General features: G+C 37.9%; 1 protein-coding gene across 6 annotated transcripts in view; it reads left to right on the top strand.

The window, feature by feature from the left end:
* The window catches only part of GPD2 (glycerol-3-phosphate dehydrogenase 2), a 212,275-nt gene extending 190,531 nt beyond the window's left edge, over positions 1-21,744 (top strand). For all 6 annotated transcript variants that reach the window (XM_073883937.1, XM_073883944.1, XM_073883931.1 and 3 more), the window contains exons 10-17: positions 6,997-7,131; positions 7,381-7,556; positions 8,106-8,237; positions 9,154-9,312; positions 14,882-14,994; positions 15,079-15,157; positions 15,347-15,445; positions 18,393-21,744. In XM_073883937.1, the coding sequence (XP_073740038.1) occupies positions 6,997-7,131; positions 7,381-7,556; positions 8,106-8,237; positions 9,154-9,312; positions 14,882-14,994; positions 15,079-15,157; positions 15,347-15,445; positions 18,393-18,518 (1,019 nt within the window). In that variant the 3' untranslated portion in view covers positions 18,519-21,744. The remainder of the gene's footprint in view (positions 1-6,996; positions 7,132-7,380; positions 7,557-8,105; positions 8,238-9,153; positions 9,313-14,881; positions 14,995-15,078; positions 15,158-15,346; positions 15,446-18,392) is intronic.
* Positions 21,745-23,235: the final 1,491 nt, after the last annotated feature.

Here is a 23,235-nt window from a genome sequence, read left to right as displayed (position 1 = left end):
AATGGGTAATTGATAGTTGTGCGGTGTGTATTGGGTTAGGAAGAAAAATGATCTTTTGAAAAATGTATCATTAAGTCTGCCAGGTAGAGGTTAATCAGAAGGAGGCAGTGGTGAAACTAAGCTATGACTTAAAGGGATTGAGAGAGACAGAAGATTTGCCGAGTGCTTTATCCATGTAGTTTTTCTGGAGTGTTTCTCTAGGCAGCGTCTTGAGTTGTACACAGGTTTTCACATATGCAATTAGTAGTGTTTATAGATTGCCTGTTATTCAATTAACAACCGAGCTGGCCATATCGACTCACTGCAGACCTGCCTTTTCGCTGCCAGAGATTGTACCAGGGTTATCAACTTACACAGGCTTGGATGTCCTCCAGCTGTTTAATTATAGTGTCACACGCTTTGCTTTTTCTAGTTTCATTAGTTTATAAATGTAATATGGTATCTTATTTCTGTGATTAACACTTCATTTCAGCAGGTTAAACATGCTGGTAGAGAAGTATTGATTTCTGACACTATTTCCCCTGTGTTCATTTAGATATTTTCACATGCGTTTTATTGATTTTCTGAAAGTGGCAAACAGGAGAAAGAACACCCCAAAATGTACGGCTAAATAACTCATGTGAAGCAAAACCGCACATTTGGCTCTTAATTGTCACTTCCTGTGGGCTTCATTTTCTATTAATTTTTAAAACAAACACTTGTCTTGCCAAGGTGTTAAGAGTAGAAATATTCATTACAATTTGAAGCAATTACACAGCACTTAGTCTTGTCAACCAGCTGTGGAAAATGTCTATTCAACTTTACTATTTATATTTTACTCTTTATATATTATATACACCAAAACCTGAATGAGTTATTTATTGGAATTGCAACAAAAATAATCCTTAAACATGATGGTAAAGGGAATATCTTTTTGAAAATATTGCCAAGTACTTTTATACACTGTGGAGGTGCTCATGTGGGTTTTTAAACATTTGGGCATTTGACACTGAAACAGTCAACTGGGTGCCCTCTGGGTGAGCCATTCTAATAAGTGGTGTTTAATGAGGACTTCCCTCAACTCCTGTAGTAGTATTGTTTCCTGTCATCTTGTTTTATTAAAACATTTATTTATGTTAAAAGAGAATATCCAATTGTTTAAATATATAGTCATTGGATACTTTATATAAAGCCTGGGATATTGGCTCAGAGGCCCAAATATTATTGCTTTTGATTTTGTAATGTAGGCTGTCCTTGTTTGATACGAAAAAGTTTAGAGAATGTTTTAATAGGGCCACATCATATTTATTGATCACTATTCATGACCCCTACTTGATGTAGGAATTGGGGTGTTGAGAAATATTCGAATCGACATTGCTAAAGACTTTGAACATGGTGAGAAAAATGACACAGTAATGAAACCTGGTTTAGCTATCCTGGCAGTATGAGAACCAGAGAAATCAAGATGAATTTTTGAGCTCTGAGGCATAAAAGCCTTGACTTGAGTGATTTTCTTCACGTATTATACCTTGGAGAATTTAAAGTAGGTGATGTCTACCACCTACTCATGGCTACAATGTGAACGATAGAAACAATTTCTGGGTAAGAACTTGAGGGGAGTACCTAGTTTAGTAAATACTTCAGTATTTAATTTAGTAAAAGTTGGTACTTAATTTAGTACTTTTTAGTACTTAGTTTGGTAAAAAATATTTTTTTATTTCTTTGAACTCATGAGCTTAGTAGGAGAAGAGGATATTTTGAAATGATAAATATGGAGCATGTTAGGACAGTGAAGTATTTGGGGAGAAAGCATGCTATTATAGCAGATTGTATTCTCATGAGCAAAGGGAATACAGTCAAATTTCACTGAAAAGGGTACTCAATTAGAGATGTGGGTAAGGGGGCCTTGGTGGGAAGTATCCGGCTTGATGATCTACCAGGACAAGTGTGAGATCTACTGCTTGGGGATTTTTATTCTAGAGCTGTCTGGTGTAATATTATAGCCCGTGCATGTGCATATCATGTGGCTATTTCATTTTTAATTAGTTAAAATTAAATAAAATTTGAAATTCAGATCCTCAGTCATATGAACCACATTTCAAGTGCTTCATAGGCTCGTGCAGCTAGTGGTGAGTGAATTGGTGAGTGTAGAGATAGAGCATTTCCAGCACTGCAGAAAAGTCTATGGAACAGTGCTGCTGTATGGAATCAAGATATATTTATATACACTTTTAGAGAAGGAAATACTCGATTTGAGAGAGTCATTGAATTTGTATTTTTTTGTTTTATAAAATAAATGTGTTATCTTGTAAAAAAGAAAAAAGAAACCCAGATATAAGAAGGCTCAAGAGGTGAGAAATGCTGTGATTCTGCAATTTCTAAGGTACACGGTCCTTATTTCTCTTCACTCTGTCACCCTCTAAGTTGGCTTCGTCCTGGGGTTGTTTCCAGCCAATGTGGCTACAGCAGTTTAGGGCAGAATTAAGAGATGGCTTAACGATTCTCTATTCTGCCTACTGCTTTTGAATCTCTTTCTTCAAAGAACTTTAATTAGGGTTTGTTTAACAGTGTGCAAGGTTTCCACTGTGGGTGAATAGGTGATAAGGGGAGAAACATGTTAGTTCAGGTAGTTGCTGTCTTTTATACAAGAGGTTAGAATTCATGTTTTATGTGCTTAGCTATATGCTCTGCCCTATGGACATAGATTATGCCTATGGCCCTGATCGGTCATTACTTAATTTCAGTGGTGGAGAGATACAAGCACTTTATCCCTCAGCAGGAAATAGCATTTTGAATAATCCACAAAAATCATTAGATCTTAAGGTTGGGAGAAAACTGATAGATAACCTGATCCATCCACCCTCTGGTCTAATAATATAAAAATCCTGCAGACCATAAAGACTGACTCATATTTTAAATATGATTTAAAATTTGATTATCCTGACATGTGCTTTTTAGATAAATTTAATCCTAACATTCATCTGATATAATTCTGGGGTTAAAGAGCTGAATGCTAAAATATAAAATAAGTTAAGGTTCCTAACACATTATAAACTCTTCTTGGTAGCGTTTTCTTTTCTTTTTTTGAGTATCAATTTCAAGAGTAAGAATTAAAAATGGTATCAGTATCCATAATGTTTTATTTAATATTCCTCCATGAAGGGAAACCTTGAATATTTTAGTTTGGTCTGTTTTGTTTTAGACAACACAATTTTGCAGATGTGTTTTTCTGCGTGTTATACCAGAAAAGGCAAAGCATTTGCCACAGAGACAATTTGCATATGCTTTAAATTTACTCTAGAGAGTGTAATTTTCCATCAGATAATTTTAAAATCAGTCAGAGGGCTTTAAGAGTTGAAGCCAAATTCCTGATCAGTGTGGCTACCTAAGGAATTTCACAAACATGCTCGGCAGACTGTGGTGACCACAGTGACGTTCTGTGTGGTTGGCTAAGTTTTATTTTTGACTCAGAGGGCTATTTGAACTCTAATGGAAAATAGTGGTAATTTCCTAGTTAGGTTTTTTGTAAAGATTAAAACATTGCATGATTTGTGTGGACGTTTCACAAGACTTTTGTGGAATTGCATGAAGCAAGAATTAACCCTCAATCCATGGAAGCCATCAGGATAAACCTAATTAAGAGAATACACATATCAGAAGGGCAGGTTTAGAAATGGAACCTTGCATTGAGACTCTGTAGGTCTGCAATTAACAAGACTGGAAGCCCTTGGCTTTCTGCACCAGCTTATGTTTCCTCTTCCTTTGCTTCTGATGCGCTGTTTAGATACGGATTTGATTAAACACCACTGTAGATGTGTGTCATGTTAAGAGTGTGGCCCTCATTAAAAACTAATGATGTAATGTCTGGTGATTAACATAACAATAAAAAATTTTTTAAAAAGTGTGGCCCTCAAGGAGCTATATTAAAATATGCCAGATTTACCATAGATGAATTTATCTTTACCAGAAATCTATTTTATTTTTTTTTCATTTGAGGTCAAGATGGAGGGATGATCTGTCATTCAATATAGTTTTTTAGGGTCTTTCCCCTGTACTTGGTTAGACACCTTTAAAAAAATTTTTTTTTACTATTCCAGTCATTTCAAGGAGTCTTTGTGACTCTTTCCATAGAGTCTGCTAGATACTTTCTAGATACTTTTCAGGTGGTGCCTTGTATAAACATAGGAGGTTCACTGTACAAGGGCACAGTCCCAAGGACTGAGTGGGATCTGACATCCACACTGTCCTCTGCTCACAAAACTGTGCTCCCCTGAATGAGATATTTTAATTTGAATGAAGTTTGGGCATGGTATGGGCTGATGAGGGTCCTGATATTTATAAATTACATGTAAAATATTTCCTTAATCTGCTGAGACTTGAAATGTGCTAATTTTTCCTTTTGTCTTGATTTTTTAAAAATTATAAAAGTTAATTTTTATCATTTTGTCACTTTAACTGTTTTTAAGCATACAGTTCTGTGGCATTAAATACATTCACATTTTTGTGCAACCATTGCCACTGTCCATCTCCAGGTCTTTTTTATTCTCCTCAACTCTGTACCCATTAAACACTAACCTCCCATACCCACCTCCCCTAACCCCTGGCAATCACCATTCTGCTTACTGTCGCTATGAATTTAACTACGCTAGGTATCTCATATAAATGGAACCAGACAATATTCATCCTTCTGTGACTGATTTATTTTACTTAGCATAATGTCTTCAAGGTAGCATGTGTCAGAATTCCCTTACTTTTCAAAGCTGAATAATATTCTGTTCTATGTATAGACCACACGTTGTTTAACCATTCATCTATTGGTGGTCACTTGGGTTACTTCCATATTTTGTCTGTTATGAATGAATGCTGCTATGAACATGGAAGTGTACAATTTTTTGTGTGTGTGTGCTCTCAGTTCTTTGGGGTGTGTATATACCCAGGATTGTCATTGCTAGATAATATGGTAATTCTATGTTGAATTTTTTGAGGAACTGCCATACACTTATCAATAGTGGCTGCATCATATTACTTTCCCATCAGCAGTACATAAGGCTATCCCAGTTTCTCCACATCCTCACCAATGTTTGTTTTTTTAGCTTTTTATAACAGCCAGCCTAATGGATATGAAGGTGTATCTCATTGTGGTTTTCATTTGCATTTTTCTAGTGGTTAGTGATACTGAGCATTATTTTATGTGCTTATTGGCCATTTGTATATCTTTTCTGGAGAAATATCTCTTAAAAGCCTTTGTCCATTTTTCACTCAGGTTGTCTTTTTTAGTTATTGAGTTTTAAGAGTTCTTATATATTCTGGATATTAACTTCTTGTCAGAGATATAATTTACAAATATTTTTTCCTAGGGCATGGGTTGCCTTTTCATTCTGTTGATAATGTCTTTTGATACACAAAAGTTTTTAATTTTGAGAAGTCCATTTTGTCTTTTTTTTATTATGTTATGTTACCTGTACCTTTGGCATCATATACAAGAAATCATTGCCAAACCCAATGACATGTAGATTTTCCCTCATACTTTTTTCCTAAATGTTTTATAGTTTTAGCTTTTATGTAGAGGTCTTTCATCCACTTTGAGCTTATCCTTCTGCATATCCCATTTTTCCATTGTCTTGATGTTCTAAACATAGTGAACTTTTCATCAGTGAGGGTCATGGCTGGGAATAAGATGAAGGAGGTAACACCTGATCCCAAGTCATGGTCAGAGCAAACTTGCACTTACTCCTCTGTTATCCAGGGTTAGATTAATTGGTCTATGCAAGTAAGTGCAGCAGGACCAGGTAAGCATTCACTTCCTCATCACCTACATCATTTGGCAACTCTTGGGTTGGTGCATGTGGTCAGCTCCTTGATGTGGAGAGTGGAGAAGAAAAGGACTAAGCCATTCCTGAAGCTGATCTGGATAAAGAAGAGTAGATTCTGAAAACTCTGCCTTGGGTCTTGCCCTTGCCCTTGCGCCTCATGGTACACCAGACCCGCCACTAGGCTATTCTCCTTATCCATTTTTAGGTCAGTAATGAGTGCTGTGTAACAGCTGTCCAATTCTACTGTAGAGTCCGTCAATTCTTGGTTTAGAGAGGTAATTGTATTCTGACAGAGTGTAAGAGAAATTTCATGGGATCTTCAATATTCAAAGACCTTCCATACACTGTAACAGAAATATGGTGTGCCTAAACTGAGAGGAGCCAGTATACCTATTTTTGAGGCAGTTATAAGGAGAGTGGGATAAGGGGGGAAAAGAGATTGTCAGGAGTTGAAAGATAGTACATTTAGTGGGTAAGAATATGAACTTTATAATCAGAAAGAACTAGGTTCTTACACTCTTCTAGCATCTATAAGATGTTTGCTTTGGGTTAGGTGGTTAAACTTTTTCAGATTTTTTTTTCTTCTCATTTCTATGGTGAGAATAATAATAACTGATGCTATGGGTCTTTGTGAATTTAAATGAGATGAAATGTGTATGTCAAGTGCTTTGACAAGCCTAGGCCTACTATAAATGCTCAATAAGAGGGTAGCATTGATGAGGGGAGAAAATATCCTGTTACAGACTTGTTTGTTTAGTAAGGATTTCTGTCCTTTCAGAGAAGAGAGAGCTAGGTATATTCTAGGAGGAAATGTAACAAGTAACAAATCTATCCCTTTGTCTTTGTTTTGTTTCTACTTTGTTGTTGTTCCTTTCAACTGTTCTAGATCCTTCCAGCTGAGGGTTAGTAACATGTGTTTCTTTTGTTTCCTCTTTTGATAGGAATCAGTGTCAGTGATTTTCAGGTTATTTGCTTTGTGTGTGTGTGTGTGTCTGTGCAGATTATCTTTGTAACCAAATAATTCTTTGAGTTTTTGTTGTACTTATCCACTCACTTAGTTGTTAGATTTAAGGGCTGCTTCTCTTTCAAAGCCTGTATTCATGTGTTCCTTTTCCTGAATTCTCTCCTGCTTATTAGCTATTTCAGAGTTTTGTTGAAATATCTTTAGGTCATCCTCTTCACCCTTCCCATTGATTCTTTCCAGTGAGAAGAGGGGATGTCCTGGCAGCATGGAGTGGTATCCGTCCCCTTGTTACTGATCCCAAGTCTGCAGATACTCAGTCCATCTCCCGAAATCATGTTGTGGATATCAGTGAGAGTGGCCTCATCACTATAGCAGGTATGGCATACTACCTTGTGTTTTGGGTGTGCTTTAGATAGGACCCTGAGTTAAACTGTCACACCAGAATCTCTCTTGATGCTAATGAACAGAGAATTTTTTTGATGAGTTGAGTAAAGTCTTACATATCACTTTGCCATATTTGTTACAAACAACAGGTGAATTTTGTTATGAATCAGTTGGCAAATGTGTTATCATAAGAAAAATAAGGGTGGTAACCTAATGAATTATTTACCAAATTATTTGTAGGTGGAAAGTGGACAACGTATCGATCTATGGCAGAAGATACCATAAATGCTGCTATCAAGGCTCATAATTTGAAAGCGGGACCAAGCAGAACAGTTGGGCTTTTCCTTCAAGGGGGCAGAGATTGGAGCCCCACACTCTACATTAGGCTTGTCCAGGATTATGGGCTTGAAAGTGAGGTGGGTGTGCATCATCCTATTCTTCACCTCATCTCACTATTGCCACAAACAGAATTGGCAACCAGGAGACCTCCCTGATTTAGAATTTCCTTTTGCTGGGCTTGTTTCTGTCTGCATGCTGTGGAAGTGAACTAAGGAAAAAAGCTGATCATACTTTTCTTCGGTTGCCTTAAAAGCAATGCACATACTAGTTTCTATTTTAAAGTCTGGTGTTGGTTTGGTTTGTTCTCCACAGACAGAGCATCATCCCACATTCTTTCTGTCTCGAGGGTATGGAAGGCTGTTCTTCAGAAGTGACACAGGGGGCAGAGTGAGGCCAAAGCTTCATCAGTCACCGATACACTGACACATGCGTGGCAGAGTTAGTGCTGGCCTAAGCATTCAGAGCCCAAGTGGTTTCCTCCCACAAAATCAAAATCTAATACTCTCCTGGAACTATTAGTTATGGGCTGTGAAAAACTGACAGGATAAGCATGTGCATTTTTTTGCTTCATGCCTAGACGGTATTGATATTAAAAGTACCTGCCTAATGCAGTTTTGCTTCCCTAGGTGGCACAGCATCTTGCCGCCACCTATGGTGACAAGGCTTTTGAGGTGGCCAAAATGGCAAGCGTAACTGGAAAAAGGTGGCCCATCGTTGGTGTGCGTCTTGTGTCAGAATTTCCATACATTGAAGCCGAGGTATGTGAATGGCCACGTGGGAATTTCCTGTCTGCCATTGGGATGCTGGTCACCTGTTCATCTGTCATCATCTTGAAAAATTATATATGACTAAATTTAATGCCCATTTGCCAGCCAGAGCCTTAGCAAAATGTCTGCCCAGCCCAGATCCCTTCATTTATAAATTTAAATGTTAAATCTGAAGTGATATTTACAGTGGTAATGATGTTAATAGAAAATACCTATTTCTTCCTCCTCCACAGAGTTATCCCAAGTCTTGTGACTTCACAGTTGTTTGCCTCTTTTGTAAATTTGTAACTCTTCAAGTTTATACTCACTTGACATATCTTGGTTTGCACTTAACTTCCCAAAGACTGAAATTTTGTTTCTCATCAAGTTTCCACATTTTGTGAAACCAGAGACCACGCTTTATATTTATTTATGATTCATTGTACTTTTAAAGCACGAGTGTCCAGTAAGCATTTGCTTGTTGATTGAGCGCAAGCCTTCTGTCCTCTGGGTACTCTTGAGAGAGAAAACTCTGGACAGCCTAAAGAGATGAGACTATACTTTTTCATACTTGTTCATTGCCTACTTGGCTATGTAAATTAACATCCGTGTGATGTATAAGCAAAGAAGTAAGTGATAACTGTGGATGGTAAATGGGATACGATGCAGTGTGCATGTTTGTGCCAGGGTCAATTCAGGAAGAAGGCATCAACTCTTTTCCATTTTGTCCCAATTTACAAACCTTCTTTGGCAGACGGATGGGGAATTGTATGGTATCATTATTTGTCTCATGCCTACTAGAAAACAAGAGTGTATAAAGAACAATGTCACTTTCCCTAAGTGTGAATTTTTTTTAAGTGAAGTGTTATTTCTTCTTAAAAAAAAAAAAAAGGTCCACACTAATAATTTTGTTTTAATGTCAACTCAGGTGAAATATGGGATTAAGGAGTATGCCTGCACAGCAGTGGATATGATTTCACGGCGGACTCGCCTGGCCTTCCTAAATGTCCAGGCAGCAGAGGAAGCCCTACCCAGAATTGTTGAACTGATGGGCAGAGAACTGAATTGGGATGATTATAAAAAAGAGGTATTATATAGAAGTCTTTGAAAGCACAGTTCCTATTATAAACATGTCATGTCTTGGTCTGTTGGTAGAGGCTAGCATAGTTTTCAATGGGAACTTTCGATTTCTTGCCAGTTTCTGTGTGGCGGGTGTGTGTGTTTAATATTGCTAGGTCTTAGGAAACTGGAAAGATATTCCAGTTTCAAAATGTGTTGGTTGTTTCTGGAAAATACCTTATAGAAAAATACTCTTAAATTTGTGGTCATATTTCCTGAAAAAGTAGGATAATAATGATTGTGGGTAGAACCTTTTCTGGTTTTCATTGAAAACACTTTTTGAATGTACTCTCTAGTGAAATTCACACTTGTGCAAATTTGCCTTTGGTAGGAAATAGTGGTTTTATTGCCTGACCACTAAATGCTTATTGGTTTGTGTCATTTGGAATTTTATATTTATATCCAAATTAAAAAAAAAGCCAATGATGCTCGGATGCCCACATTTACAGCTCTGGGCTTGTTGTAATAAACAGAAGATTTTCATGATTTTTAATTAAATCAAACTGTTATAATATGCAGAGACATTTTTGTGTGTTTATAGGATAAATACTTTCTGTGCACATTGGTTCTGTTCCTCATCCCCCCGTCTTTCTTTTTTAAAAGTTTTTTTTTTAAGATTTTATTTATTTGACAGAGAGAGAGAGAGAGAGAGAGACACAGTGAGAGAGGGAACACAAGCAGGGGGAGTGGGAGAGGGAGAAGCAGGCTTCCTGTGGAGTGGGGAGCCTGATGTGGCACTCGATCCCAGGACCCCCAGATCATAACCTGAGCCGAAGGCAGATGCTTAATGACTGAGCCACCCAGGCGCCCCATCCCCCACTCTTTCTTGAACCCATTCCACTGAAGCTTGTTTTTGCCACTTTGCTATAGTAGCTCTGATCATGCTCACCAGTGGCTTCCATGTTGCTTAATACACTTGTCGGTTCTTGGTCCTCCTTTTACTCACGCACTTAGTGGCGTTGACATAGTTGACTCCTCCCTCCTTCTTAAACTACTTTCTGGAATCCTCTCTGTCTTAATCTACTTGGGCTACTGTTACAGAATACCACAGTCTAGGTGGCTTAAATAGCAGGCCTTTGTTTCTCTCAATTCTGGAGGCTAGAAGTCTGAGATGAGGGTGCCAGCATGGTTGGGTTCTGGTAAGAGGGCTCCTCCTGGCTTTCAGAGAGCTGCCTTCTTGCTGTGTGCTCACATGGAGGAGAGAGAGGGAGGAAGGGGGATCCCATTCTCAAGACTCATCTAAACCTAATGACCTCGCCAAAGCCCCGTCTCTAAATACCATCACACTGGGGGTTAGGGCTTCAACATACGGATTTTGTGGGGAGCAGTTCAGTCCATAGCACCATCTGTTTTGGATCTGAACCACCACCACCATCACCACCACCAGCACTCACTACTACTACTACAACTACTAACCTCTCCATGTCAAAAATAGCTATTCCACCTTTTGGTTCCTTAGGCATAAATCTTAATATCATCCTTGATCTGAATCCATCAGCAAACTGTATCATATTTATCTTCAAATAATGGCTTGAATTCAACCCCTTCTTAGTATCACCCTGTTTCCAGCTACCAGCATTTCTTCCATGGTTTATTATAAAAGCTTCCCTCCCACCAGGCAGTGTTCTTACGTGATGCTATTAAAACATAAGCCAGATCATTGGATATGTCAGTCCAAATGAAGTTCAGAGGGGAGGTCTGAAGAAAAGATGTAAATTTGAGTTGGTATTTAAGCCATCATGCTGGATGAGCTCATCATATAGGGAGTTTGTGTAGTTAGATAACAGCAAGTTGTTCAAACACAGCCCTGGAGCTCTCCAGAGTTTAAAAGTTGGGTAGGTAAGGAAGACTCACTGAGGAAGGCAAAGTGATAGCTAACGAGGTTGGAGAAAGTGTGAAAAGACTGAAGAGAGAGTTGTGTCCCAGAAGGAGAGGAAGAAAATATTTCAAGAAGAGGAAAGTCATCTACTGTATCAAATGATGCTGGTAGAGTAGTAAGATGAGGACTGATAATTAGCAATTACTTTTCCGAAACACCCTCTGTTTTACTCTGTGTAAGGCCAAAGTCATGACAGTGGTTTACAAGGTCTCTCTGATCTGGCCACCACCCTTCTGATCCCTCTGGACTTCCCATTCATTCACTCCCCACAAGTTGAGTTTCTCTTCCTTATTTAAGCCCTGCTGGTTCCTCTGCCTGAATGGTCATTCCTAGATGCCCTCAGGGCCTATCCCTTCACTTCCTAACCCTCCCCCTACCTCATTTTTCTCTTTGGCATCTATTCCCGTTTGATATACCATGTATTTAGTTGTTTGCTTATTTGTCATCTGCCTCTAATCCAGGAAATAAGCTTTCCGAAGGAGAGGACCTGATATGCTTTGTTTCTGTAACCTCAGTGCCAGCCATGATAGGCCCTAAATAAATAACTGTCCATGATGAATGGACATAACTGCGCATCTGTGTCCTGTGTGGAAGGTGTAAGGAAGGATTGGGCATAGATCCTGTCCTTAAAACATTCTCATTCTGGTATAGATTCCCAAAGGTGGTTACATATCAGAGTCACTTGGAAATGTAGGGAAAGGAACAGATTTTGAGGCGTGACTTTAGACTATCAGATTCAGGGTCTCAAGGGGTGAAACCATGGCCCTACATTTTAAAATTTTTTCCTGTAGTAATTTTAATGCGATGTTTGTAGTGTACTGATAGCAGAAGTCACTGGCTGAAGAGGTCTTTAACCTGACCACAAGTCTGTCAGGAGTAACCTTTACCCCCATTTTATAGTTGAGAACACAGGCTCAGGGAGTAAGTCCAGTCAGAGTTCATACACTTAGTAAACTGTGGAACGGGGACCGAAACCAGGTACTCTGATTTCAGGGCATGCGCTTTCCCCACCTTGCCCTGTTGCCTCTGCTTTGGCAGGACTGGCTGTAGCTCTTCCAGTGTTGAGTTTTGATTTCATGGACAAAAGCCGCATACAGAGACAACCCAAGACTGAAACTTGCTCCTTTGCTAATGCCAATCATTTTTTTTTTTTTTTTACCATATAGAAAGATTGGAGATAATGTGTTCCTGTAAAAATTATGGTTGGAAAGATTTGAATATGCAGGAAGATAGCTGGTGCCAGGAATTCAGGCTGTAGGAGGTAGGAAGGAAGAAGAAAATTCTGTAAACTGGCTGTGTTTGGCCCTCCTGAGGAAACTCGATTTAACTTCATTCAGTTCAAGTTTTATGAGTAGATTCGTGTGCTCAGAAATACTCTCCCATCCCCCTCAACAAAGTAAGAGAAATAAAAGACCTTAAGTTATTATCTAGTATCTGAGCTGTAGGAGTATTAATGAGACCTGTGGACAGTCTAGAGAGAACAAAGGAGAAGGAAAAAAAGAATTAAAGGTTAGATATCTGGACTTCTGAGAAAAGGTTAAAAGCATTGGGATTATTTAACCTGCAAAAGTGAAAGCAGAACAAAGTGATAAATAACTCTCTGTAGATGAATTGTGGTTGTTTTTACCAGTCAATACTTAATGAGCGACTTGTATACTGAGCGTTATACCAAATATTTTAGGGGAATAATAAATAGCTCATAGTTTCAAGGATCTTGAAATCTAATTGAGTGGTTACAACCAATATATACCTCAGAAATGTATGTCTCTTTTCAAAATTGAGAGAAAGATTTAGAGAACAGCCACTCAAGATCGAATCCAACCGCACTGGAAGAACTGATTAGGGAAGAAGACATTGTCTAGGGGAACTGGGGATTGATAGAGGAGTTGGTGAGGACATTTAGAGAATGGGACATTGCCAAATTGTGTTCCGCAAGGTGTAAATCAAAAGACGACTACATGAACAGAAGAATTTGGGAAATTCTGAGTTCAACAAACGAAAGCATTTTCTTTAGCACAGATGATTTGATGCCTTTCGAATGCCTATGTGCATTGTCAGTTTCCAAAAGGGAACTTATTCAGAGACGGACCCACCTCTCACTCTTTGGAAGGCCTGGAGGGAGGGAGACCAATACTACTCAGGATGCATGTTGGAAAATGCTGCCATAGCGTTTTACCTTCAGGTAAACATAGCATTATACCTTCAGATAAAACACACATTTCCTTGAGAGACTTTAAAGAGAAGACCACTTAAGTCAATTGAGAGGGGCTCACCAAAAGAAATTTTTTCCAAATTGATTCTTATGAGGAGGAAAAAGGGGCAGCAAGTGAAGAAACAGGACTGTGACTCAGAACAAAGCCAGCTGATAAACACCACATTTAAAAGAGATGGAAGACAAGTGCTCCACAATGAAAGGGTATCCTGGACTAATGTGGATGTAGGAATAGAATAGTGTCAGGAGTTGACTAAACATTGAGGGAAAAAATGCTAAGGACACCAAAAATAAATTTAAAAAAAATAAAAAAGAATACATGTAAGGCTTAACCTAGATCATTGCTTAAAGTGACTGGCACCATATTCTTGAATGCTGGAGAACAAGGAGAACAATTCAACTCAGAGTTTAATACCAAATTTCCTTCCTTCTTTTTTGTCAAGGAGAACAGTTTTCAGTGTGAAAAGAGCAAAATAAATATTGGTAAGAGGAAATAGATATTCAAATAGGAGGCTGCTCTAAATGAGTTTATATGCCAGCCCAGAAAAATGATATCTTTGGGTACTCAGAGAATTTGCAGATGGGATTATTTAACTACCGTTGAGCTTTAAAATATTGTGGCAAATAAGAACAGAACCAGAAGACAGAAGGTGGGCAAATGTAGTACAAAATTCCAAAAAGGGAAAGGAAAGAAAAAGACGGTTTGTAAGCTGTAAGCCAGCAGGAGAGTGCCATGAAAAACTAAGAAAGACAATGTTCTCAACAATAGTTACTGTCTGCTGAGGCTTGTGGACAGTGGCAAGTGTCAGAGTAACTGTTCAGAAAGCTTGTTTCTTCTCGTGACTCTGTAACTTCCACCCAACTCTCAGCATCCTTGGGACAAAGCTTCAGAGTAGCTAATCCCATGATGTCTGTCAATGACTGTGTGTGCCGCCTTTAATTGCTTTGTCACCAAACCACAAGGTTTGGGTTTTCTAGATTTGGTTAGACTATACTGGGTGAGAATATTCTGCGGGAAAAAGAAACGAAATATTAAAACAGGCGACAACGTGAGTGAATCTCAGAATTATTGTGCTGTGTGAAAGCAGTCAGACACAAACACTACATACTGTATGGACTCTTTTATGTGAAACTCGAGAAAAGGCAAAAACACTCTGGAGACAAAAAGCAGATCAGTGATGGCCTGAGGCTAGCAGATCAACTGTAAAGGGCCCGAGGAAGCTTCTTAGGGTGATAGAAATGTTCTGTTATCTTGATCGTGGTAGAGTATACATCAAACTGTGTATCTAAAATAGGTGCATTTTATTGAATATAAATTATACTTCACTAAAACTGGAAGAAATAAAAAATTGTGCTGGTCATAAAAGTGAGAAAGGAAAAAAAAAAGAAAAAAAATCAATAATTCTTTCCATAAATCTTTGAACTTTGTGTATGCCTGTGTTTTAGGAGGAACTTGAAACAGCCAGGAAGTTTCTGTATTATGAAATGGGCTATAAATCTCGATCAGAACAGTTAACAGATCACTCTGAAATTAGCCTCCTACCTTCCGACATTGACAGGTACTTCTAATAAGTTTCCATATTTCTCTGTTTTGACTTGACCTACGTAGGTATATTTTTCCAATGTTCAATGTTGTGTTCCAGGTACAAGAAGAGATTTCATAAGTTTGATGCAGACCAAAAGGGCTTTATTACCATTGTTGATGTTCAGCGTGTATTAGAGGTAATCTTTTTTTGGTTCAATATCTTTGCTAGCAGAAAAACATAAAAACTCGATTAGATCATTTTTCTGTATCTAATGCTTTCTATAAGTAACTTTCTCCTGTAATTTTTGAAAGGTTGGTAGCATTAATAAAAGGGTATGCATCATTTTTAATTAAACCTTATTATTTTGTGCTTTCCTTTTATTTAGAGTATCAACGTCCAAATGGATGAGAATACACTACATGAAATTCTGAATGAAGTAGATTTGAACAAAAATGGACAGGTTGAACTCAATGAGTTTTTGCAGGTGAGCTGTGGTGAGGGGAAACAAGTGTATTTGCTTTTTATCTTTTGGTTGTGAATGACTGTTCGAGAATGGATTCTTAAGTCCACATGGTTGTCACTACATTCTGAAAAAAAGAAGGCTTGAAGCCAGCAAGGGTTGCCTCTGTCTGCCCTCAAGGGATCAGGCTCTGCATGGTGCATGTTCTTTTCTCTTTCTTTCTTTCTTTCTTGTTTTTTTTTTTTTTTTTTCTCCTAAGACATTCTGTTGTGTTGGGCAATTTAGATGAAATCCAAGTTAATTATGGCTTAAAGGGCTGAATAAGAAGTATGCTTTTTAGAGAAATAGGCCATGGACTACCACTGACAGACTATGCTTTCTCTGCTTCAAAAGATGCACACCCATATTTCTAATGTGGAAAGTAATTTTTTTTTATGAAGTTAAAAAAAAATCCTAGTTGTATTGATTTGAGGGTATTTACTAGAGACCCTGAAATGTAATTATAATATTCTTACATCATAAAGAACCTGAAAAGCAAAAGAAAGGAACCTGTATTTTGGGGTCAAGACCCTATAATTCAAGCATTTCTATTTCCATTGTTCCACTTTCCCAAGGCTCAGTTGTTTCATCGTAACCGTGAAGGGAGTAAATTCTGTTATTCTAACTTCCAACTGGAATCTGCACATCATTCCTTAAAAGTTCCTTAAAAGAAGGAAATTTAATAAACCCATGCGTTATTTGCAGCCATCCATAGGACTCTGATCATATGAAGAATGTATTGGTTTCCAAGCGGCCAGGTTTTTTCCACAGTGCTTCTTGGGCAGGTATTTCAAATGAATGCCAGGTCTTGCTTGCACCCTGGCAATGATGAATGCTGAACATGAAATAAATTAATGCTGGGGATTTTGGTCAATGTCAGCCCTTTCTTCACTGTGTCAAGTTAAACAAACAATATCAAGGCAAAGGAAATGGTAATTGTCTCTCTGGAGATGAGCTCTAGATAAGAGCATTGTTGAATCTAAATGCAGAAAATTTTCACAGGTTGTGTCCAGCATTACAAAAAAGAATGTTTAGTTCTTTAGCTTACTGTTTAAGTGCACATTTGAAATGGTGTTTAAAATATATGCTGGGGAATTAGAAACCATTTAATACATTTTTTTTTTTTTTTGGTCTAGCTTTTTCTCGAGAATATTTTATTGTTTGTCTCAGAATTTTAGAAAACTTTTCTTCAAAGAAATAGCTTAGACTTCATTTCATGCATGTTGTAAATAAACAACAGCATTTAGGGTTGAAAGATCTGGAGTTTTAGAAACAATAAGAATCTAATTTTATGGATATGCTATGTGGTTTGGATTTTAAGTAATTTTCTTGAGTGCAATAGAATTAAACACATAGAAAATAATTTAAACCATCTGCAGGTTTCCTTGTAGAGTTTTTAAATAATTATTTCTTGTCCACTTCTAAATGAAAGAGACTATTCATGCTTCTACTAAGGACAAATACACAGTGTAATTTTCAACTTAAAAAATGCTGACCATATTTCTCATGAAGTATATTCACACCCAAATGTTGTTGTTGTTGTTGTGTTTTTTTTCTCATAATGTGGTTTCAAGATACTTGTAAATGTTTAAAGAAAACTGAATTTTTAAAGGTTGGTACATCATATAATGTTTATGGATCAAGAAAAAACTCTAGCTCTATCAGTTTTGTTAGCTCCAATAAACTTAGAAGGTCTTCATGGAACCATAGACATAACAATAAACAATAAATTGTTCTGTCTTTAGATGTCAGCATTCTTTATGTTATACCATTTGTCAGATGTATGTTTTTCAGGGTTGGGTTTTTCTTTTGAATAAAATATTTTTCTTTTCTGAACATAAAGAGCCCATGTTTATCCCACTAAGCACCTTTTTGAGTATAGATCTGTTTTTTTTTTTTTTTTCACTAATCATCATGGAAGGATCACTACAGATGTTGCATGGTTACATGACCTTATTTTTAGGTTTGGGCTCTAATGACGCTCTGCATGTAGGAGTCCATCTCTAATAAGCAATGGCTTGTGAAACAGCTTTTAATAAGGTCATGAAATTCTGATCCAGCCCCTTGGCAGATGCCTCTGACTCTTATTCAGAGCCATTTTTAAGAAATGTATCTCTGTAGGCTAAAGAGTATAACCCTAAAAATATTTTGAGAATTTTTCCTGATGAATGGCTAAGTCAGTTCTTTTTCGAATAAATAAATACAAAAGATTGGGGAAGTGAGATCAAGAAAAGCAAATAGTTAAAACCACATCAACTTGAGAAAGAAAAAAAAAAATCCCCATGCTCATAATTGCAAAGTGCCTTCCAGATTAAAGGCCTTTGCCCGCTGTCTGCATGTAATTTCAAGACTAATTCTGATTTTATCCATTGGATAAAAATGAATTAACTAAAATCTGGGCTGTGGAGTGCTTTTAATTCTTAAGGTAGATCTCTGGGTCCATTTCAAGGACTTAAATGTAAATTACTTTAAAAAGTCTTTAAGGAATTTGGATTTAAGGGACTTGAAGTTGTCAAGTACAGTAACACTAAAAAAGAGTAGTTAAATATAGGTCACAGTTTGTCTTTGTTCAATCCCTGAGATTCCTTTTTCAGATTTTTAAATGAAATTAAAGTTCCAGTATTTGAGTTGCTCAAAAAAATATGTGTCTTGAGCACGTGAAAGGGGCAAAAAATGATGCATTCGATTTGCATTTAAAAAGCAGGCTGATTTGCTAGGTAGGTATAGTTTTGGCAGCCCTGAAATACCCGCCCCTTTCCTCCTTTGTGAAATGTTCAAAAATTGTATTCTTATTGGCGCTGTAATACCTGCTATGGTTTTTGATGGAGCACTTAATCGCATCTGCCTGCTGCAGAGGTAACCATTAAAATGCAGTGAAGAAGGGAGGAAGCACGCCTGCCTTCTGACTCTTGTTGCCTATTTTCTCTTGAAGCTGATGAGTGCTATTCAGAAAGGAAGGGTGTCTGGAAGCCGGCTCGCGATACTGATGAAAACTGCGGAAGAGAACCTCGACAGAAGAGTCCCCATTCCAGTGGACCGAAGTTGTGGAGGACTGTGAGTCTGGGCAGTAAGTCCACGGCCAACAGACATAGGAACAACAAATCATCATGTAACAACCAGAGATGACTTACACCACTCCCAAACAGTGGCCATGGATGGCTGCCTTTGTTAACACTGGGAAACATTCCAAAGCTTTAGGACGTTGATGTATACCCTTTATTTGTATTTGCCATTCAATCTAGCTTCTAAAGAGTGTATTTTATCTTTTTTCTCACTTTCAATGCGCACTGATTTAATGCTTTGCATCCATTTTGTAACCTGTTAGACTGGACACACTCCCTTTTTGTGTGTCTCTTCATTTATTCTGAATCACTCCTAGGGACAGAGCATTTTGGCCGAAATTGAAAAGAGGCTGGAAAAATTTCTTGTAACGTGCACAAAGCTCTGGACATTAAGATTGTAGATAGGATTTGCTCCTAACAGAAACTGAGCAGGGAGTGACCTATAGAAATGATAGCATTTCTGGAGACCTCTCGGATCCTTCTTCCCTGAGATGGATTGCCTTCCCCATCCAAACAATACCGGGCAGTTTTATGTCTAGGGTATGACTGGCAAAACCAGAGAGCGAAGACAAAGTTTAGATCTGGTTACAGGAGCGAGTCTCAAAGAGAAACTCTGAACGCTTCCAGAATCACAGGTGTAAGATAAGGATAGCGTTGACATTTGCTGGAAGTTACACTGATAGTTTCATCTCAGCAATTCGGTTTTTTTCCCAGTCACTGCTGGTTTTTCTTTGACTATTATAGTTGCCAGGAAGATCCTTGCTTTTCATATTTTAAAACCAGCGTTTAAGTGGCAAGTTGGATGTGATGGGATGAGACTAAATTTCTCAAATCCTCACAGTAGTAATAAAGTTAAGGATTAAAAACCTGTGTGTGTGTATCCACATGCGATGGCACGATTTTCAATCCCCAAATCCTAAACTGTGGCCCATGTGCTTTTGTCAAACATGGCCTCTTTGGCTTAGTTTATTGCATCATTTTGGGGGAGTAATTTCAAACAGAGAGTAAAAGAGGATCGAAGTAACCTTTAGTTAACTTTAATTATAATTATTTGTAAAAAGGCACAATGCTGCAGTAGTCAAGGTCATTTGGGTTGCTTAAAGCCTTTCTCCTTCTCGACTCTGTGGAAAAGTTCTCAACCACAGAGAAAAAGAAAAGAAAGAAAATCACGCGCAACACTCACCCACACACAGACCCTTCTCCCACCACACACACACAGGGACACAAAACAAAACAAAAATAAATCTGATTGAATTTAACAAATAATACATTGAATTTAAAGGGCCAATTTGGTACGCTTTTGCAATACTTCACTAGCATTTTAACCAATCACCTGAATATTTATCCACTGTGCTTCCTCTTGTGAGGTTAACTACCTGCTTTTTTATTTTCTAAGATCAGGTTGTGTATGTAATAGGAGATATAAGCCTGTATTTAATGGCAGGCTTTAATTGCACAGACTTGAGATCTTAGTTGTTTTTTTTTTAACTGGTACATAAAACACTTTTGTGCTGTTATTTCTATTTATGTGAACATTGTAGAATATCTTTCTGCCTCATTCAAGTGGGATATGAGCCTGGATGTCATAATGTAAACACTGGAGGTTCACTCACCACCTAAACCCCCACCCCACTTCAAAACATTCACTTGTTTTTAAATGAAGTTTAGACTTGCCACTTCCCAAAGGAAAACCTAAAATGGAGCAAGGGATGCTCCCAGGTATCACTGTGAACGTTTTTCTTTCAAAGGTGAACATTTTACACTGCCTTTAAAAAAAATATATTGGAAGCATGTGGCTTTGTAATTTAGTGTTTTTCTATCAAGATGATAAGTTTCGCTCTTTAGAACCCGGTGACCCTTGATAGAAAAGCTGTCCTTTAAAACACCGCAGATGACGTACCACAATACACTACCTTTGTGCTCTCTCTCTTTCTCTCTTTCTAGTTAGATCAAGATAGCGAGAACTTGTGCCCTCCCTGAACCCTGAACCCATTACAGTGGGGACCGGCTTTATAGGCTGACTGGTCTGGGCAGAGCTGTATTTGTACAACAGGCCTGGTTTGTACACGCTTTGCCATGAGTGAAGTTCCTTTAAGGACAAAGAAAAGCGCACTTTGCTTCCTTTGAGCGTCTCTGCTTTTGCTGAAAATCTGCTAATTCTAAAACATACGCTCCTTCACCAATCCCAGAGACTGATCTTGGAAGTGAGCTGGTTCCAAGTCTACTGTGAATAAAGCACCCCCGCATTTTTGTGTGAGTTCTTAATTAAACCTGCACAGCTTCTGTACCTGATTTCAGAAAAGGGGAAAGGAAATGGAGGGATTAGCCCCTTCAAAACCTATTCCAAGCAGGAGATAATTTTTCTTTTCTTTTTGTACAAATGTGATACTAGATGATTCTGTGTGGATGGGGCTGAGGGGTGCAGAGATTGTCTTTATCATCCGGTGATTTATTTCAAGAGCCTTTAAGGGGATTCAGGTGAAGGAACCCCCATCTGTGGTGAAGAGCTGGATGCTCCTTTAAATAGCCCCATACCACGGTCCTAACAATAGTGACAATGCTGGATTATTGCTTAAGCCAAGGTTGTCTGCCTCAAAGCCCTCATGCTGTTTGCAATATTCTTGCTTTCAATCAATTTATACTAAGTGTAACTTTAGGATTTCTACTATTAAATGCATGCTCCCTATTCTGCTTTAGTTTTTAGCTTTTTATGTAACTTAGTCTTTTGTACAACAACAAAAATTTCATTGTGACTTTTACTGAACATACTGTAAGGACGATCATTGATCTTATTTCCTTTTTTATGCAATCGTAAAGATTTTGGGCATATGAATGTAATAATATCGAAGTCAGTGATGCTCTAACTTGCACTGTTTTGCATTATGTCAGCCCTTTTCAGGGAATAAAAAAGCCCTACTGTGTTTTGGAAGACTATCCAGTCCAAGCCGTGTTGGAGTGGATATGCACACTGCATGCCTTCATATGTGGTGCTTTCATGTATTGTGTTGGGTTATTGTTCTAGATGGAACTGTTAAATACTGTGTTTGAGGCTGGATTGTCATTTTTATAACTGTCTTGGTGTTTTATCACCATTATTTATTACTTTTGATATACAGAATGAGCTGCATGCATTTATAGAGCAATAAGAAGATGTATTTAATGTGCCTTGTTTTTAACTGAATAAGAACTGAAAGCACGAATCAATAAAACTGATTAAAATGGTCCAGTTGCTGGCATTTTTATGTTACTTACAGTCAGGGAAGTAACTTTGATTACTGTTGAAATTTAAAAAAAGTTTGATAATATTTCCACAAACTATTTTTTAATGGCCCTTACCCATGAATTCTTCTGGCTTGTAATTTTGTAATTTTATCTCAAAAGTGAATCTCTGCGTAGACAGATGTAATTTTATGAGACTGCCAGAATTATTTGTATTAATTTGTTGCTGGAGCCTTTAGGGCACGACTTCTGTATTTGTGCAGTCCTATTCTAAAATTATATTCATCCTGTTACAACTCTGTTGAATTCTTTTTTTTTTTTTTCTTTCCTTTTTCTTCCCCCCTTGGTCAACCAGAGCTTTTCAGCCTGAGCGTTCCCAGGCACTCTGATGAATTTTATCATAACTAAAATCAATAGAAATGAATGGGAAAGATTACATAATCCATTTTGATCATCTTACATGTCAAGTTAGTGCAGGGTTGCCAAGTGTTGATAAATGCTCTGACAGAAAAAATGCTATATATTTTCATTGTCAGTAAATCAGCAAAGCTGTTATCAGTTTTAACACAAATTTTATAATGCCCATGTTTTTTTATAGGTTTTAATTTACACATGTATATGGAGCATATTCCCCATTTGTGGTTTAGATGTGCGGCCTCCTGGTTTCACATGCTCAAAGGCATGTGTGAGTTTCTGAAGGTTCTTTGAAATTGTATAGAATACCCCAAAGCGATGGCTCCCGGACAGACTTGTAACAATGAACTGTTTGTTCAGTGCCTGGAAAGAAATATACTGCAGCTCAAAACATCGCCCAGGGATCTAGCTTTTCGAATTTTATAGCACTTTAAAATTTGTCAACATAAAATTTGTCGAAATACATGGCTCCCAGTTTTCAAAATGTATAAAATTGATGGTAAATCAAAGAAAGGGAAATAGATACTAACATCCGTATTTGCAGTCTTTGGCAACACTGCATTATCACCGGTGTCGGATTTCACCTGATGCCATTTGACTTAGGAAGGAAACCTAAGTTTCAAATTGATGTGGCACCCTTATAATGAGAAAATTTCTGTATAGGAGATGGTGTTGATGAGGGTTTTGTGCCCATATTTTGTATTTGAGGCGTCTAACTACCAAACTTGTGAAATGCACACACAGAACGTGAGCTGTGTGAGCTATGAGGACACCCAAGATAGTCCTGTAAGGTCCTGTGCTTAGAAGGTTTTGGACCCTTGGCAAAAAGTCAAGAACTACCTTCGCATTTCGTTAAATCCCTGATTGAGAATCCTAAGATTCATTTGATCTAAGCAAAATACCGCTTTAGCAAAATGATCAGGGCCATGTTCCTTCTCCACATTTGGCATTGAATTGCATTGTTCAGTAAACCCTACCATGGATAGGTTACCCTGTGAGTTCCCCGTATTCGCGTCGGAGTTAAGGTGTGTATCCTGTCATGGTTTCAGTGAAGAGACGGGAGGCTCCAGTGTCGTTGTA

The sequence above is a fragment of the Callorhinus ursinus genome, unplaced genomic scaffold, assembly GCF_003265705.2.
Source record: "Callorhinus ursinus isolate GAN/ISIS: 27379988/994484 unplaced genomic scaffold, GSC_fseal_2.0 scaffold2, whole genome shotgun sequence".
In the NCBI taxonomy this organism is placed as follows: Eukaryota; Metazoa; Chordata; class Mammalia; order Carnivora; family Otariidae; genus Callorhinus; species Callorhinus ursinus.
The sequence above is the reverse complement of the archived record's forward strand: the minus strand, read 5'-3'. Positions and strand labels throughout refer to the sequence as shown.